This window comes from Cottoperca gobio, chromosome 9, assembly GCF_900634415.1.
Source record: "Cottoperca gobio chromosome 9, fCotGob3.1, whole genome shotgun sequence".
Lineage (NCBI taxonomy): Eukaryota > Metazoa > Chordata > Actinopteri > Perciformes > Bovichtidae > Cottoperca > Cottoperca gobio.
Genome location: NC_041363.1, coordinates 24,049,630 through 24,069,549, shown reverse-complemented (window position 1 = coordinate 24,069,549; position 19,920 = coordinate 24,049,630). Strand labels below are relative to the sequence as shown.

Sequence of the window (19,920 nt, the reverse complement as noted above, 5' to 3'; positions counted from 1 at the left end):
ATTGGGTGGTCAAAGAATATGTACACACAAAGTAAGCGTGCTCGAGTAATTCGACTCCCACCAAAGGACTCAGGGAGCAAAATAATATACAAGGATCTGAGGCACAGCTCATTAATTCTGACCCATACATGCAGGACAAGCAAGTGCTGAAACTAATTCATTTGTCCACATCAGCGCAAATGTGAAACTGGAAAACCTGCTCAAAGATGAGCTTCGAGCTTTCTATGTCAAGTGGGATTTTCTGTCCAAACTTTGCTCCAGAGAAAATTCTGCAAAGCTGAAATGAGACGTCCTGGTATTAAACATACAGCGCAAAGGACTTGTTCTACAATGATGAATATGCAGACTATTTAAAGGAATACTTCAACCTCAAATGACCATTCGTATATCAATTACTCTCCCTGTTTTACCTTGAATGAAGAATGTGTTGTTTTCCAATCAAGAAATGGGTCAAATTTTGATGTATTGAAGTAAATGGGGGCCGCGTTTAGCAACAGAAAAATTATATCAAACATCTGTTTACAAAATCTCTCACAACTCCTGCAGTATAATCCAAGTCTCATTTATGCAGTTGCTCACTACTTCCCAAACACAACACATGCATTTTTGCTAAAAACTTACTGTGTTACACTTCCACGATGTCTTTTGAATGGTAAAGTTTCAGCTAAAATGCGTGTGTTTGGGAAGTAGTGAGAATACGACTGGATAATGAGACTTGTTATACTGCAGGAGTTGTGTGAGACTTTGTAAACAGATGTTTTGATATAGTTAAACTCGGCCCCCATTTACTTCAATTCATCAAGACTTTTCTCCATTTTTTGATTCTTCGTTCGCCGTGGAGGCATGAGAGGAAAATAAAGTTTTCTTCAAGAATTCAATTTGACACGGGGGGAGTAATGGGTGGGTGAAGTATTCCTTTAAGCACTACTGGACATCAGAGGAGTATTGTCATTATGTTGATGATCCAGGCCTTGGTTTGGTCAGATGCTCCCAAACAGTCGCCTCGACCCTCAGATTGATCACCGTCTCTGGGCTCAGACGGTTCAGAACCTGCTGTCTGCTGTTTGCTTAGACTAAAAAGCTGCTAAAAGCTGGGATCAATGGGGCGGGGGAATCAATCAGGATCATCCGTGTTTATACGACTCAGGAGGATTACCTCACTGTTACTGGAATGGCCTCACAGGAATGACTGGCCATTAGAACAGTGGGCCTAAACACTGCACTGCTGTTTACATAAAAGGTAATGTGGGCCCGGCCCCGGCTCTGTGTGCCAGAGACAATTAGGCCCCGACACAGACCGTAATCCACCGCCGGGCCCGAGGTAATCAAATTCAAACATAGCTGGGCCCCCCGAAAACAATGAGGGACGGGATTACGACGCATGCATGTGAAGATAGAAAATGAATAAGCTTAACACTGAACATGTGCTTCAGTAACTGAGACTCATGTGCAGAGTCAGATGGATGCTTTTTTTAAATGGTTTGTAATTGAGTATCTTTGGTCAAGATGTATAAATGTGAATTAAAACACTACATGTAAGTTATTTTGTGAGATTTTATTTGTATATCTTAATAACTCTGATTAAGCTCCGACACAGTATTTCCGTTTTTCAATGTGAGAAATGATTGAAATGAAATGAAATGGTTTTCCCTTTGTCTTACAGAGAAAACATATAATAAAGGACAAGTTCATGTTTTTCAAAGCTTTTTGTAAATAATTCGAGCCTTCTTGCTGCCTATATTGGCCATGAAGAAATCTGTTTCCTGTAAGTGACGAGGGACAAAAGTCCTGACGTACTCCAAAGCTAATTTCAGGTTTCAGCAGAATGACTTAGACAAACGAAGTGTCTTCCAAAATGAGTTTTATAAGTGCAGAATTCCCTCTTCACGTCACGGGTTCAGCGTGCTCGATACTAAATGTGTTTGTTTGACATGTTGGATCAGTTCTAAAGATAGAAGCATTGATACCTGTTCTGAATGGCCACACTGAAGGGTGGGGTGAAAATAAGATTCCTATATGAAAATATGAAAACTAGTGAGATAATTGTGTGAAGAATAAAAGGTCTTTGCCCAGCTCCACACACCTGGCCAATCTCTGTGATTGTTGGATTATCTATTTTGGAAAGATACTAAAAAGATTTTCGATGGTTTCAGACATTTTGAGTTGCCAGGACAGGTTCAGGTTTTGATAGCAACATTAACCCAGTGAGCCAGCAGGAACAATACAAGGCCCCTGACACCGAAGCAACTAAACAGCATTAAGCTATTTTATTTATTTACGCCTGCGCTTTTCCTCTGTGACAAAAATGTCAACTGTCAGAGAATGTTTCAGAGAAAATGGTCAAATCTAGAGCAGGGATATGCTTTGCCCGGGGCCACTTTTGCCAAATGACAGGATGCCAGAGTTAACGAGCAAACATCAATACTATTTATCAGATCAAATGAAGGGACATTAAAAGGCCCATAACTTTTATTTCTTTCATTTTCTTTCTTTTCAAATTAAGTGATTTATTAACTTATCTTAACTTGGGACCGGGTGATCCTCCCATGTCACTTTTCTTTCTTTTAATAAACAAGCTCTAGTCTATAAATACGTCTATTTAGATTGTTCTCGTGCACTCTGGCACCTTATTTATATTGAAAGTACAAAAGAAATGATAGTAAATCAATTTCTTTTCATTTAGAATTAGAAAATGGAGAGCGGGTCGTAAGTCGATGATGACTGATCATGTTGTTTTTCTTGGTTTCATACAGTTTTCATTGCCAGAATGACAATCAGAAGACACTGACTGGATGTTATGTTGTTTGCCCAATTCAGAGCACCAGACGACAAATGAGAGAAGAATCAAACCTGTGACCCTTCATCGCCTCGCTGCTTTCAAAAAATCTCCACAAACGATTATTTTTACTTTTACCCTCACTTGGAACCAGTCACCTATAGTAGTAAAGATTTTACAAACAAGATCTTCTTCTCTGAGGTGATTCTGGGATGTCGAACTTCAACCTTTGTATTTTTTCAGTCATTTCTGTATCTGTGTGGCACCATAACCAAGCCAGAGCTGATACTTGACATACTACATACAACATATAACACCATAATGTTAAATATTGAACTATGTAATGACATGAATAGGTGGACTTGACCAGACTCATGTTGGTGAAATTTTTATCTGGGGCATTCAGTGTTTTGCCCAAGGACACTTGCACAGGTCACATGACTGTTGCTGGGACACCAACTAAAAAAAACTGCCATCCTAAATATGTAATCAGATGTTTTTTTAGAGGATATATCTTATTGGGTAGAATCTTATCAGATAGAGTAACATTCAGAAAAATAAAGCAAATACAATGATATAGATAAAGGGAAGAACGGTTGGGGTCAAAATGAGTGAAATTATATTATTTCTTACATATATGTTTTAAATAATCCACAGTCTGATAAATACAGTGTCTCCTCTGGGGCTGTAAACTGCTCAGAATACACCAGGCAGTTTGACAGACGCTTGTCCTGTAAGCATGTGGACGTATCAGATGATAAGGTGGACTAAAGCCTATAAATACGGCTGTGTGTCTCCCGGTGAGCCAGTGTTTAAACTCTGCTGCACCACCTGATGATCTCTGCAGCCTGAACCCCACCGTCCTGCATGTAACGCGTCATTATGTCGGTTCAACTGTTCTTACATGGAAAGAAAGAAAAGTCGTTTTTTCCCATGTCTTTTCATGTGTGATTTAATCTCGTCCTCGATCTATTAAAGACGATGTCTCCCTGTGCGTAAAATGCCGCGCTTAGTGCGTCCTAGCGCGGACAATTCCTTGGAAAATGTGCGGTGTCAGTCGCGTTTCCTTCACGCCCCGCTGCTGTGGATCGGTGCTGAGCAGGAGTGGCATCTCGGCGACAAAATCTGGATGAAAGAGCGTCCTTTAGAGCTCAGGCATGCATCGAGTAGTGAGATCATTGGCGTTATAAATATCCCCGTGCCAGCAGAACAACTCCAGCTACTGCAGCCGGGGTAATGCCCAGGAGCGCTGCACGCGTGTGTGCGCACGGTTCGTGGTGCCCAGACCTCAGGAGCGACACCAAAAATGCTAGAAGTGGCCTAGCGAGTGTCTCCTTTTTGGAAGAATGAATGTTCCTCTTTACCTTCTGACCGTCGCTCACTTGATTTGCGCCGCTGCCGGAGCAGAGCACGTCTCTTTGGAGCGCCAACTTCTGGAGGAGGGGATCAGTTCGGGACGCAGGACTTGCAGGCTCTACTGTAGGGTTGGCATCGGCTTCCATCTCCAGATTCATAACGACGGCAGAGTCAACGGCAGCCATGAGCCCAACCAGCTGAGTAAGTCACTCCAGTTTCACTGTGCATGGAGCAGCCGAACTACTAAATTATAAACGTCTGACGCGCAGATGAATCCTGCGCGTCCCGCTGAGAATGCGCGCTTGGATCTACATTCCTGCGTTCGCTCTAATTCATACCCTTGTGTTTGCAGTTGTATCTATTTTAGATGTCATCCCTGGACGGTTTAACAATAACGATTTACACAGGAAGAGTGTAAGGAGCGCGCACCTAAACTTAGGCTGCCTGACCCTGTGAAATATCTGAGCAGCGGGCTTCTGGTTGACGAGCCTTGTTTGTGTCTCTCCGGGATGTTAGCAGGTAGACTATTTGTGGAAGTAACAGGTGCAAGCAGTGAGGATGTGTTGGATTGCCAATCAGCACGATTGTAATCACAACAATGTTACTCCATACACTGCAAACATATCCACCGTGGAAAAATAAGCTATTATTATAATTATTATTGTTATTATTATTATTATTATTATTATTATTATTATTATTATTATTATTATTATTATTATTATTATTATTATTATTATTATTATTATTAAGGTCTATTGCTGAATCTTTAAACTGTTTGCCTTCAAATCTATTAAACAATATAGTTTGCTTTGGATGCAAATGCAGTGATTTAACTTTTTTTTATCATATAAAGAAATGAAGAGCAATAATAAGTTGACTTACAAGTTTATATTATAGTGCTCTGTGGAAATATGTTTTTAGACGATTTATTAGAAATAAGGTTTTTAGAGTTAAAACAACGTTGAGTGACTTTGCAGTGCAGATATAAGAAAGGTGATATTGCCCAGATTGATTTGATGGATACTTATTTATTTGTGTACATAAAAACACAAGTGCAATATTGGTCCATGTATATTGGCCCGGATTATTGTCCAATTTATAAGAATACCTCCAGTCAAAAGTGGGAAAATTCAGATATAACTTATGAAAGACATTAAAACATGTCAGTTAGCGAGATCATTTCCTCAGAATTGAGATTTTTCTTACAACAAGTGACAAAATCTTAAAGTAAGGAAGATTACTGACATCAAGATTTCAGAAGATGTTAAAATGTTTAACGATTTCTCTCCATTTGAAAATATTATCTCTTAACCCAAACAGAAAATAAAACAGAAAACAGTCAAAACTGCTCCAGAAACTATTATTCAGCACACAGCAGCTTTCATCTGCGACCAGAACAAGGTAAATTAGGACGATTAGCATGAGTTGTGTCTGGAAACCTTTATGTAAAACTTAAAATATAATGTTAAATAAAGCAGCTTTCGTGCTAAAACTTTGACCGCCCTGTATGTGAATCTGGTCCTGTGTCATGTAGGCCAGAAGACTGAAGTCGTAAATCAGATTTTTAGTCTTAACTGCACCATCAGATCCCTCATCGCTGCTCCAAACAGCCAAAGCTCACCGTGAAAGTGCACTTGTGCCTCCATTTCATGGTCCCCTTCAGAAGAGTTGTCAGGTTACATGGATTTCAACACGACAGGCATGTGGTTTTGAATCCTGCATGACAGCGCTGGAGACGAGCAGGAGACTGGGCGTCTTAGATTTGTAATATGAAGATTCTTTAACCACCACACTGCATTACATTTCATATCACTGCCTCACAGAACACCCCAGATACTTAATACACAGTCCAGTTACTGCAGAGACACTATGCGCCCGGAACAACATCTTATCATTTGACTTTTCATTCATTCTGATGGATTTATTGATTTGACAATATCGTCTCAAAAGTCCTCTGTGTGTGATGTGGCCATTCCTTTGTTATCCTGCATGCAGGTATCGGTGGACAGTGTCCCACAAAGGCCCAAATGTTTAAAAAGGTTTCAAACACTTTTGGCACAACCCACTGTTCTGCATTTCCTGGCAGAACAATACATCAAAATAATTATGCTCGTATGCATTTATACATATATATAATACAGATTGGACACATGTTGAACACGACATTCTGACTATTCAGTTTAGGCAACTGGGTTAGGGTTGTGGAAGGTATGGTTTTGGTTAAAAGTAAAACAATTGTTAAAAGATGCTAAAACACGTTGTACACCACGCAATGACCACACTTTACCTTGTCTCTGCAATGTGTAAAGATCACTTGACTTCTTGCTTTGGCAGCAAATGTTGCCACATCAAATGCACATTATCTGTATATGAATGTAATTTGTAGGAGGAAATCCTTCCCAACTTTTGGCCAGTGAACTGAAGCATCAGGGGTTTAGGGGGCCTTGCTAAAGAGCACACTGGCAGTCACTGAGGGAGGGGGACTCGCTTGTTATGTCGTCTACAGCGTACCCACCTGCCAGTCTGTGGCTCAACCCTCTGGTGATCCTGCCTCTGTGAACTCCAGACCCCCGACTGTTAGTACCACAAGATCAAGTTAACCACTTACAGATTTGTGCTTGCAGACAACATTAAAGTAAAACTTCACCAACACAATTACCATTTGCATATCAACAACTCATCTGTGTTACCTTGAATTCTTGAAGAAAACTTTGACTTTCTCTCATGCCTCCTCGTTGAATGAAGAATCAAAAAACGGAGAAAAGTCTTGATGAATTGAAGTAAATGGGGCCATGTTTGACTATAACACTCTCACATAATGCACAAGTCTCATTTATCTATTCATTTGCTCACTAATTCCCACACACATGCATTTTCACAAAAAAACTAAAACCTTTTGTTTTTTGACTTGTACTTGTAAACAGTGAAATAGTTTTGCTGCTGTGTAACGCGGCTCCCGTTTACTTCAATTTATTAAGACTTTTCACAGTTTTTTGAGTCTTCATTCACAGTGGAGGCCAGCGAGAACAACAACGTTTTATTCAAGAATTAAAGGTAACACGTAATTGATATACAAATGTTAATTTTGTGGGTGGAATATTCCTTTAATAGCCTGCAATGCATGTAAAAGTCTTTGTACTCGACGCAGCAGAAGGTTAATAAAGATATAAATTGTTGACTGCCTGGTTCATTTGTACTCACTCAAAGAGGAGTAAAAAGGAGCGTATCTATGTTCTATGTCCCCAAAATCCTCGAGATATGACACATTAACGAGACTTTTCAAAGTGTTTTACATTCTCAGCAATGTATAGGTCAAATGTTGAAATCCGCCACCTACAGTTACAGCCAACTGATGTTATTCTCCTTGAACCCAACGCTCTTAAATCTGTAGGCACGAGAGCTTTCTTGACTTTAGACATTCATATCTCCACAGTGGCTGAACACATTGTTACCACTCAAACTGCATTTGAAACATCAACATCCCTTCATTATGTTTGCACTGTGAATATAGCTCGTACCCATCTTTTACAATGTTAGATTATATCAAGAACATAGGACCCTGGCAACATGGGACACTTTGAACAAAGGGATGACCCCAGTAAAAATACACTCTGTCATCCATCAATCAGCAGAGCATGTCGTTTGTCCTCCTAGGTGTCCTGGAGCTCTTTGCGGTTTCTCAGGGGGTCATCGGCATCAAAGGGGTCTACAGTAACAGATTCCTGGCCATGAATAAAAGAGGACGGCTCTACGCCACTGTAAGTATCCCACACGCTTCTGTTTGTCACCCTGAACTCTCACCCTCAGTGCATACATACTGCTGACTGTGCAGGGTTACTACTGTACATGTTATTTTGAAGTGACACTTATTTGTTCTTAACAAGTGTTGGCAGCAATGCTTTTGTCCGATCATATGGGAAACGGCTCTTCAAATGTTTCGTTAGCTCTGGTGGGTTTGGATTTGTAAAAGTGATAGCATCTTCCTAATGTTTAAACGTAATGCTGAAGATTCATGTAAAGCTGCATTAATTGATTGTTTGATCATTTAGGGGGTAGACAAACTTACACAAAATGTATCAGACTCATATCTTATATGAAAGTTCATTATGTTCACCTGCCAGAAGTGGTGGAATGTAACTAAGTACATTTACTCAAGTGCTGTTGACTACTTACAGTTTTGAGGTACCTGTACTTTACTTATTTTTTACATTTTCTGCTACTTTATACTTCTACTACACTACATTTCAGAGGCACATATTGGATATTTTACTTCGCTACATTTTTTAGATGGTATTTCTACAGCGTGATATTGCTACTTTATTTAAAGAAGAAATCCGAGCACTTCAAACAGCCAACTGCTCCTGTGGGAAATTTAATTGATGAGAGCACTGAGACTGAACCAATATATGTGCTGCAAAATCAAAACAGTGAGCTAAAAGAGGCTAAAAAGCTCCGTAGAACTAAGTTGGGTTATATATATATTTTTTTCATTGTTAATATAAATAAATATTGATTATCAGTGCTAACATCTCTAAACTACCTTTTAAAAATCAATGTTTACAAATGCAGACTTTCTTGGACGGTCTCTTCATCAAGTAATTCCCTCATATGAAAAGTGACAGAGGTAATTGTGTGGAGCCCTCCAACAAGCAAACGTTGTTCGAAGCATACTGACGCCTCTATTAGATTTTCTGAGCAACTCCTGGCCAAATGATTTAGTTACACATGTTGTTCCCAAAGATCAATAATATTTTCCCTGCTCAAAGTTTCACATTGTTTACGTCTGATTATGATGTATTATGACTTCCTGCCAGTGTCCGTACTTACCAGAGCAGAATTTAATTTGACGTAATACTGTGAATCTGTATCTCATTTGCAGCTCACATGATGCCCCGCTCTGCTGCAGCCCAACATCTTTTGAACTCATTTCATGGGTGTATGTCTCCATCAAAACCTTTCCTAGTTCCCAGCTATATTTGTCTTATTTATTAGTTTGTGCAGCTTTGCATCAGTGCTGCATAACAAAATCCCCAAATTTGACATCAGCATGTCATGGCATACTGCTGTAATCTTTAGCCACAGTTTTCGAAGACTTTCAAATCCCCCCAAACACACAATAAGCTCAAATCTGCCCACAGCAGCTTGGCCTCTCTGTTGTAGGCAGGGAGGCCGGCCGGCCAGCAGCAGCCGGCCGCACTGACGAGTCATCTGCGGGAGCCTTGGCAGGCGTATAGATAGAAGCTGCTCCCTATTAGCATGTATTAATGGGAGGAGCAGATTAAGTCCTGTCTGGGACGGCTGATAATGTACAGAGGAGTGAGCCACAAAGTGAAGATCAACATGTTGAGTAAACAATCAGCCAGGCAAGCAACAATCGGAGAGCCGGAGAGCCTGTGAGCTGCTGTGGGTGTGTGTGCTGAGCAACTGCGATTTATGCCCCCTCAGCTCCCGGTATTGTTTTATGAAACCCTGTCAGCGGGGAGTGATGTGGCGTCCTTCCTCAAAGTGCATTCTCCACCGCAGCTTTCTAGATATGTACTAATGCGACTGTGAGCTGTCCACCAGCAGATACATATTCAGTTGTGATTCCAGCTTATGTAAGAAACTGGGCAGACATGGATAATGAGAGAAAATAATGCGGCAAAGCAAAACAGAAGACTGCGGGGGTATAGCCTCAAACTAAAACCTGATCATTTATGTTCTTCTGGAAGTTTGTCATGCATAGCCCCGGTCTGACTCAGTAAGATATTCTTTGTTGTGGTCTAACATGTCTGCAGTCTCGTCTCATCTACCCTTTCATCTCCTGTTCCCAACTGTCCAAATGTCAGAAATAATAATCCAATTTGCCACATCTTCTCCTTCTGCACTGGCTCAAAGGTCAATCGGTTGTTACTTGCGGCTGGTTTTGTTGTGTCTGCATGACATCATCAGGCTGAAGTTGATGCCGTTAGAGCAGAGCTGTTCGCATGTTCCAGCTTTACTTTGGCTTGAAAACATTTGTCCATTCAAAACTTACATTTTCAAATCAGTTCACACACAGGCCTCAACTGAAAGTTGCTGGCCAAAATGACACTATAACACATAACGTAAAAAAAATGAAACAAAAGCAAATATTTCCATCATAATACAAAATACAGCTATCAATATGAACCGGTTCAACCTTAATTTGTGCTATGTGCCTGCCATTTCATGATACTTTATCATTAGAGATTCATAATGCAAATGATTTCTATCAGCTGTAAATAGATGTTTTCTTTTTGTTAGAGTTTAGGTCTTTCTCTGAGATTTATTTAAACTGTTTTGAAGAAAAGTGTGAAAAATGTGTGAAAGTGTTACATTAGCATAACTCCTAATTTATTCTCATGATCGAAGAGCAAGTTTACTCACAGATCAACACAGCTGGAGCTGCCTTTCTACACAGAGCCTTTGTGATTATTTATATTTGTGCGCTAGTGTGTGTTGCTCTGCAATAAAAACTCCACCGCCAACTAGCATTTTGGCAGTGGAGTTTCTTTGCCACTGTGTTGAGTTTCTTCATGTAGCTACCTCAAATAATGGCGACTGAAACTAAGAGGATCATGTTAGACTTGCACCTAATAAATGTTGAACAACAGTAGTAGCCTACAGCAGATGACAAAAGCTGCATTTATCAGACAAAATATCTACGTACCAGTCAGCTAGCTTGGCTAGCTAATAGGCTGCAGCAGCTAGCCGTAGCTACTGAGCAAACCATTCACAGTTGTTGTGGTCTGCGTCGCCACAACATGTAGTCACATTTTTGAGGAGGTGTACGTCAGGCTCTGGCGTAGATTCAATGCAGAAGTATAAACTGGCCTTTATTCAAGAGCACGTCAGCCGAAGGGCAGTCTCTTGTTTTTTGTGTTGAATTCTCTTTATTTGAGATGATTCTGAGATGTTTGTGCACTTTAACACTTTTCAGCCATTAGAAGCTGATACCAGGCTTCCTGACATCTTTACAATTATTATATAAATAGTTTTAGGTGCAATAAATTAAAGTTTGATATTTTAATCAGAGCTCCTTGCAGCTTTAATACTTAGTGTAGATACCTTTCACTCTGAGAGACTGGTTCTCTGGCTCCAACCGTTGCAGTCAGAGCTTATTTTTGCCTCCGGAGCAGCTCTGCCTCTAAGAAATATTTGTATAACTAAAACTCCAATCTGTGTCTACAGCTGCACTGTGCTATTTAACCGCCTTGATGGTTTGGGGTGGATGTAAACCTTGGGGGCCACAGACAGGCTTGGGCCTCATGTCGGGGTGTCAGATGACATCCTGAACCTTATCTTGTTGCATCGTCTGTCATATCTAATATTTAGATGTTTTCACAGTGGCAATTTATTGGCTGAATAATGGGCGTAGACAGATGCACATTGCTCTGCACGACCTTCTCAGCATGCCATCACAAACATAATCTTTAGAAAGGTGAAAGGGTCACCTGCATTTGTTAAACCAACAGTGACAGAGAGAGGGAGAGAGAGAGAGATCGAGAGGGAGAGACAGAAATGCAATCACTTGATTGTTGAAACTCCTTGGTTTTGAGTGAAATGTCTCTATTGGATAAATTTGATTAACATTTGGTACAGACATTAATTTCCCCCCAAACTTTGTGTAAGAAGTGGACGTAGTCACCGTGACATTACCCATTGGTGTGTTGGTTCACGTTGTGAAGCATCGAGTATGCCATACTCGATGGTATTGCTAGCACCATCTTAGTTTTTCGGAAGCAGAAGTGACCATATTTGGACGAGAGGGTGGAGCTGGGGAAAATCGAGGCTCGGCGTGGGCAGGTACTGTTAGCATAACAAACGCTAAGTTACCAGCTAACACTAGCACTAGCTATCTTGGCGAACAAAGTGCATTCGTAATTAATGTTAACTGTGATATTAATTAGGATACTAATTTTATTGTAATAACTATGGTGATCCTGATATGCAGCCTTAGCTGCACTAATTAGTAAATATGAGGATGCTAACACGCTAAACTAACATTGTGAGAATGGTTAATAATTATCTACCAAATAGTAGCATGTTAGCATGCGTGTATAGAAAAGCAAAACATTCATTGGTATTTGTTTCAGTTATGTTGTAGTTTAAAAAGTTTTCCGTACCTTAGACAGCTCAGTGTCTTTCAACCAGTTAGTTACAAACCCAGTCCCTTAAGTTTGTGCATATGAGAGTAGAGTGTAAGTGTGGCTGTACTTCAGTGTGTGTCAAAGAATTTAGTGGCAATGGTAAATAATAAAATCCCCTATCCTACCAATCTGTCAAGTGGTAAGAATAAAAAAGACACATTTGTGAAGAAATATTTTTTTGAAATGTGTAACTTTCCACCTCTGCCCTAAGTACAGCTAACCCCCAGGATCATGGGAAAGGTCCCTTTAAAAGAGTGTGACCAATCCAGCAGGGCAAGAGCCAGGTTAGACAGCTGTACAAGCATTATGATTTTAACAATAAGATCTCTGGAATCCGGCCACGGCCATTAAATCCTATGAAACACAGCAGGAGCCAAAGCGTTTCCTGGTATGTGTGTGTGTGTGTGTGTGTGTGTGCGTGTGTGTGTGTGTGTGTGTGTGTTTGTGTGTGTGTTGTGTGTTGTGTGTGTGTGGTGTGTGTGTGTGTGTGTGTGTGTGTGTGTGTGTGTGTGTATGTGTGTATGTGTGTGTGTGTGTATATGTGTGTGTGTGTGTGTGTGTGTGTGTGGGTGCGTATGTGTGTGTGTGTGTGTGTGTGTGTGTATGTGTGTGTGTGTGTGTATGTGTGTATGTGTGTGTGTGTGTGTATATGTGTGTGTGTGTGTGTGTGTGTGTGTGTGTGTGGGTGCGTGTGTGTGTGTGTGTGTGTATGTGTGTGTGTGTGTATGTGTGTGTGTGTGTGTGTGCGTGTGTATGTGTGTGTGTGTGTGCGTGTGTATGTGTGTGTGTGTGTGTGTGTGTGTGTGTATGTGTGTGTGTGTGTGTGTGTGTGTGTGTGTGTGTGGGTGCATGTGTGTGTGTGTATGTGTGTATGTGTGGATGTGTGTGTGTGTGTGTGTGTATATGTGTGTGTGTGTGTGTGTGTGTGTGTGGGTGCGTGTGTGTGTGTGTGTGTATGTGTGTGTGTGTGTATGTGGTGTGTGTGTGTGTGCGTGTGTATGTGTGTGTGTGTGTGCGTGTGTATGTGTGTGTGTGTGTGAGTGCGCGTGTGTGTGTGTGTGTGTGTGTGTGTGTGTGTGTGTGTGTGTGTGTGTGTGTGCGTGTGAGTGTGTGTTCGAGTACATTCATACATGCTCCAATGGATTTGTTTCCAGATGTGTAATTCCATGACTGGTAACAGAGCTGGTGTGTTTCTCAAATGTAGCGTTCTGTTAAATCATTGCAATCCACCCATAGCAGTGACTCGGGAGTTCTGTTCAATTTTTCTAATCATCTTTAAAAACAACAGCCAAAAGGAACAGTCGGTCACTTTGAATAACTTAAAGGTTTGTACTATTCTGCCGCGGCCGCAGTGTACTCTCTTGTGACTGGCATGTTTACCAAACGCTGTAATGGCATCATTTTCTGCTATGCTGCACTCTTCAGCAAAGCAGAACAGTTTGTTTTATTTCAGAATGGCAGGAGGTTATACAACAAAGTCATACTGCAGCGAGAAAGCAGGCATCCCTGGGTACATGTCAGAGTTTCCCACCCGAGATATTTTTAGGTACAAAACGGGAACATTCAATGAATATCTGCATTCTCCGTTTCTGAAATATTGTGTAGGAGAGTGCAATGTGTTGCCAGTGATGTCTGTACATTTCTACTAAGCGTGTACAGTGGAAACCTCGTATCGTGATCACATCTGTCCTGGTCAAATTGATCACTGTCTTTATTGCTCCTTCAGATTACCATCTAATTAACATTTGTATGTTAATATTTATAACATGAATATAAAGTAATGAAACAGACAGCGTTGCTATTGACTGTATTTTATTGACTTTATTGAAATTATTGTACAAATGAATTACTGTATTTCAAATAAAATATAATATACTACAGTGATTTTGTAGAAAAAATCCATATGTTGTCATATATGAAAAGAAATGCACACTGTAAGTGAAAAATGTAATGACTTTAAGCTAATTATTTAAACAGCATTTGTATAGGAATGATTCCATCCCAAGCTTTTTGATGTATAAGCGGTTTCCACTGTAATAGTAAATTGTTCAGAACATTTTGGTAGAGGACATTCAGTTCAGTTTGGTAGGTTTTAGTTAGACCAGCGGAAGCGATGTTGAGAGGATTTGGATTATCAGATTATTAATATCGATGCATTAATAATTTATAAGCAGCATTTTAATTTGTAAACCAGCCTATATCGCAAACATATAGCTAGCATCATCCCCTGTTTGACAACTTTTAGGTTTCTCAGTAAATTATAGCAAGAAGCAGTTTGTCAGATGAAAACTGTTGCGTCAACATTGTTCAACCCGAGTCAGAAACCATAAAGTCACATCTGCAGAAATATATAGGCTGTATCAAATACCCCATTTTCTTCTCATCGCCATACATTTCCCAATGGGGGGGGGGGGGGGTGCAGTGAGGATTTACAGGTCGTGATAATAGTGTTAGACGTTTTCTCCACTCTGAACTCTGAACTCTGTCGCAATTACAGTATCACAAAAATGAGAAATGTAGAAATTCAGGGACAATTTCGGTCATTACATACAGCAACAGGTCTAATATTCACTTTTTGTTTTCAATGTGTTGCCCTCCCTGATCAGCTTTTGTGTGAGAAACATCATTTGGCTGTTATGCATCATTTCTTAATTACATTTAATTGGAAAACCTGTTACATGATCAAACAAAGGCGTCTCTTATGCAGATGCAGTACAGCCAGATGGTAACTGGTATCTGGGTCTGAAAAGAGAAGCCAATGATATCCCCAGCAAAACCTGAAAGTGGCTGAAAAAGGTTTCATGTGCCCAAGCCCTTCATTATAGCTATGTTTTTACCATAGACTGAATAAAGGAAGTGGATGTAGTCTCCGGCAATACATTAATACTTGCATTCTCTCTAACTTCCAGCAGGGGGCGACTCCACTGGTTGCAAAAAGAAGTATGGTTGTATAGAAGCCTATGAACAATTGACACTTTATTACCTCAGTAAACATGTCCCTAATTACTCTCAATCTCTAGTTTCAAGTCTTCTCCAGTACATCATAATGTATCTCATTTAGTAAATGATGGTCCCAGTTACAGTACAGTAGACGATAAAGCAGGGTATGCTTTAGGGCGTGACTACCATGTGATTGACAAGTCGCTACCCCGCTGTTGTCCGGTTTAGGTGCTCTCCGTGTTTTTATCTGAGAACTTTAACCCTTTCACAGTGTGTTCTAGCTCATGAATGTTAATTATAACAATTTGGTCGCCTAAAATGTCTTGTTCAGCATTCGGTTGTACTTAGACCCACCCTCTCTTGTCACTTCTGGTTAATAAAAAGATGGTGACGGCAAAAATGGCAAACTCGGGGCTTTAAAAACAATGGGTGACGTCACGGTGTCTACGTACACTTATTTTACTCAGTCTATGGCTAAGGCTCACTGCAAATTTGAAAGGAGTTTTCATTTGTACACTGTAATTGTTATTTTGAAGAGAAACAAATGGCTTACTTTATATTACGCTGTGTCCCTCCTGCTACTTTCTCTGTGGAAGGAAAACAGTAAGGACAGTTTACCTATAAGATCGCAAGTTTCTCACAGTAGCAGTGTACGTATGTGTATGAGTGTGTGTGCGTGCGTGTGTGTGTGTGTGCGTGCGTGCGTGCGTGCGTGCGTGTGTGTGTGTGTGTGTGTGTGTGTTGGGCTGTGTGCACTAAATAAAATGTAATCAGTGGGGAGAATCTGGCAAAGGTCATCTTCCAGATGCTTGTTGGTGGAAGCTTTCTTGTAAAGGAAGAAGAGCCATTACTTTTTCTTCCCCCAATTTAAAGACAATTATCTTTGCGGCAGCTAACAAGAGAAACACAGGGTTAGGTTACAGGGTAGCATGCAAACAGAGTCCTCACATGTTGTGCAGCTGAGCCTTGTTTGCATGAGGACAGATCCAGTATCATGTGGAACAATTTACAAATTAGGCAGATGTAAAGGTTTGCTAATCAAAAAATAATTGACTGATCTTAGCCAATTAACTGCAGTTTTCATGAGTTCCATAAGATGAAAGGCAAGAGTTAACACCTGTTAATATCTTCCATGTTCTTCTTTTGTAGGAATGGTTCACAGACGACTGTAAATTCAGGGAGCGTTTCCAGGAGAACAGCTACAACACTTACGCCTCAGTAATCCACAGGAAACACAGGACTGGTCGCGACTGGTTCGTGGCCCTCAATAAGAGAGGGAAAGCTAAAATGGGCTCCAGCCCGCGGGTCAAATCCCAGCATGTCTCCACTCACTTCTTGCCCAGGGTCAACCTGCACGACACCAGCGAGCGAGGCTTCACCATCACAGACAGAAGCAAAGAGAGGAGGAAAACCCCACCGCCACCCAAACCTCCTCTAGCGAAAGCTGTCCTTGCAGGGACACCGCCGAGACGTACGCAAGTCAAATACTGGCCCAAGTACCGGTTTGGATAGATATCATAGTGTTTGGCTCTATCTGGGGGACACAAAGGTCATAGACGTTGGACATATAAGTGACAGACGTCCCCAAAAAACTGACAATGTTCATTTATCACATTCAAAGCATTCCGGGGATCCGAGGTGTGAAAAACCTCAAAGGGCTGCCAGGTACAATAATGAGCTTGTTTAGCTTTTCTTTGCTATGATCATAGTTGGGAGTTTCCGCTTGAGTTGATGATGCTCTGTTTAGTTTTATTATTATTGTTATCATTTGTGTACATGGTGAACTTCGGCACTGCCCCAGCGTGAGAAAATGTCCTTCAAATGAGGTGCTGTAAAAGATGGAATCCATAACTTTATGTTTAATCTTGGTGAGTCATACTTGAAAGAAATATTTTAATTATACATCAAAGACAGAGAAGTCATCCACCCTGTGTTGCTATCCCGCAAGCTGGAACGCAAACATTCTCAATCAACATGTAATGTCCTCCAACATATGTTAGTTGTTAAGGGACTGTACAAAAGTTATTGTGGGTTTGTCTGGACGAGAAATATTTTGGTAAATTTGCCTGAATTTTACGAGCGACCAGGGGAGGGTTCTCACTCCAGATTTATATTTTTTGTGATATATACATTTTTACTCACTGCATATATATTTTTAATATCACAATAATAATAATAATAATAATAATAATAATAATAATAATAATAATAATAATAATGATAATAATAATAATAATAATATAATAATAATAATAATAATAATAATAATAATGATAATGATAATAAATGTGCGTTTTGCAAAGACACCAATCCTGTCTATGCATCAAGACTTTATTTTCTCACTATGATCAATTAGCAGCCAGAACAGACACAAATCTCTTTTAAACAAGATATGGAAATTTATGGGGATTATTTAGCATTTTTGTACAGTCCCTAAAGTAATAAAATTAGGCACCAAAGCACAGTTTTTGTAAAATTAAATGAGTTATGTTGGCTCTGGTTCTGAACAGAGTTATTCATTTTATTTCATTATAAAACACAAAAACCCAGCTCAATCTGTTACATTGGCAACAAAGAGGGAACTGCCAAACATAATTGTAAAGTCAGCCAGAACGATATAAAGTCACTACTCACATAGACAGCAAGTAAAAATGTTTTAACATCTGACTACTCCACTATGCAGATGACAAAAACATGATCGTTAAACAAAAAGTAGGTTATGGATTTCAGCTTTAAACACTGAAAAATAGTTATATTGAGACATGAAATGCTTTCAAACCTGGCTTGGAAAGTGCTTCAAACACGTCTCCTGCCTCACATTGACCAACTGTCCCTTTGCTAACACCAGATTTGTGATAATCAACATGAAAACGGGGACTCTGCTTCTCTGGAGGCTCCCCCTCTCCTCTTGGACAGCTGTGAGGGATCAAGGAGAAAACTGTCCATCAAAACTATCATTTTAGCAACCGGCTGTCTCCCAAAAAAATCCAGAGTCATGACCTCACGGCATTCCCCCAAGGAGCAGCGCGCACCGCCGTCAGCGCGGAGATAAAGATGCCGAGAAATAGCGATCACTTGTTTTGTGGAAGGTTGGAGCGGGAGGTGTATCAGATGGCAAGCAGCCGCGGAATGGCCATATAGGAACATAAGGACATCTCTGGGGAGGAAGGCAGGCTTTGGCCTCCCCCAAGAGCCTGAACTATACATTTAAATGCTGTCTTTTATTTAATTGTTTGAATTACTTGAGTTTGTGGCACAATTGGTCAAACTACTTAGATCATATTCCACTGTCAGAACCCATGGGGAAATGTTCCACGTACATAATGTCACAATGTATGTCACATATGTTTTGAGAATGATATAACAATCTCAAATGTCGGCATAATTCCTAAGAAGCCTGTAACAAAAAGAGTGAAAGTATAAAACATGTATCTATACACTTTGTATTTAAATTGCAATCATGAGAACTGTGAGTTTAAAGGTTTGGGGTTATGGATATGGTTGATTTTTTCATATCTTCATTTTTTAATCTTGGGGGAAACCTTTTGTGCAGGGTCAGGAAAAAACAAGCAATCAGGAAGCACTCAGGAGTTCTGCTGCCTGCGCAGAACACTACAGGTGATGAAGTATTGGGTTTTCATGTCTGGTTCAGGACATATTGTAAAGCTACACGCTTAGACTGGATTCAGGTCTGGTCATTTTCAAATATAATTTATTACAATATTTTTGTCTTTGCTAATAATCTGCTCCCATGTGTGCTGTGTGTTGCAAGTATATATGCAATGCCCATTATATATCCCGTGCGCCACATTAGCCTGGCGAGCTAACCGTCAGAGATGGATGATATAAAGCACAAATATAGTTTGGGTCTCAGGTTGGGTTCGGGCGCAGTCATTGTCATTTGGGCTGGGTCTTAAAGATGCAGGTAGTCTCAGTTTTGAGCATTCATCCATCAAGGGTACATTATAATTCAAATGTGTTATCATTATATTAGAAAATTCTGTTAATATGCATCTTGAACCTTGAATATCTGCCAAAAAATATGCAAAATGAGAGACAATCATGGGACAGTACCCATGTTAGATTCCTGAGAAAATAGGAAAATAGTTTAAAATAGAATCTACCTACGTGACTAAAATGCCTTTACAGAATGTCTAGACCAGCACCAAAAATGAAAACAAAACTATAAGGAAGTCAAATGCTTCTATTGTAAGGTTAATACACAGGTTAATGCAGAGGAAAGATACATACTGTATATACTGTGGTGTTACGCAGTGTTTTTGTCTTTGTCCATGCAAAGTGAAAAGCTCCATGATCTCTTTTTTTTGTTATGATCTTCTGTGATTTCATCATGTTGTGTGTTCCTCATACACATCCCAAAGAAATATTTTTTCTACCAGAATTCTTTTTTATATAAAACCTTATGTATGAAGAAGAGTTTTAATGTAATCTGACTATTAAAAAAATACACATAACAGCGGATCTTCATATGTTTGATGCTCTTTGGTGTATTTATATGTTGGGTGAGTTTTAAGACACTTAAGGCCAAACATCGTTTTTTTCATGCACTGGTAATTTCTTAAGGCCCTGTCACACATGACAGAAACGTATGCCGGCGCATACGAAATATCGGCAATAGGTTGATATAAATTAAGGGTAAGTTGTGATCGTTTGAAGGACGCAGACGTTAGGCCG

General features: G+C 40.1%; 1 protein-coding gene across 1 annotated transcript; it reads left to right on the top strand.

Moving 5' to 3' along the window:
- The first annotated feature begins 4,083 nt into the window (after nt 1–4,083).
- On the top strand, nt 4,084–16,737 carry fgf5 (fibroblast growth factor 5). The gene is made up of 3 exons (XM_029440443.1): nt 4,084–4,333; nt 7,790–7,893; nt 16,375–16,737. Exons 1-3 carry the CDS (start codon nt 4,123–4,125, stop codon nt 16,735–16,737), a joined length of 678 nt encoding a protein of 225 aa, XP_029296303.1. The 5' UTR covers nt 4,084–4,122.
- The last annotated feature ends 3,183 nt before the right edge of the window (nt 16,738–19,920 follow it).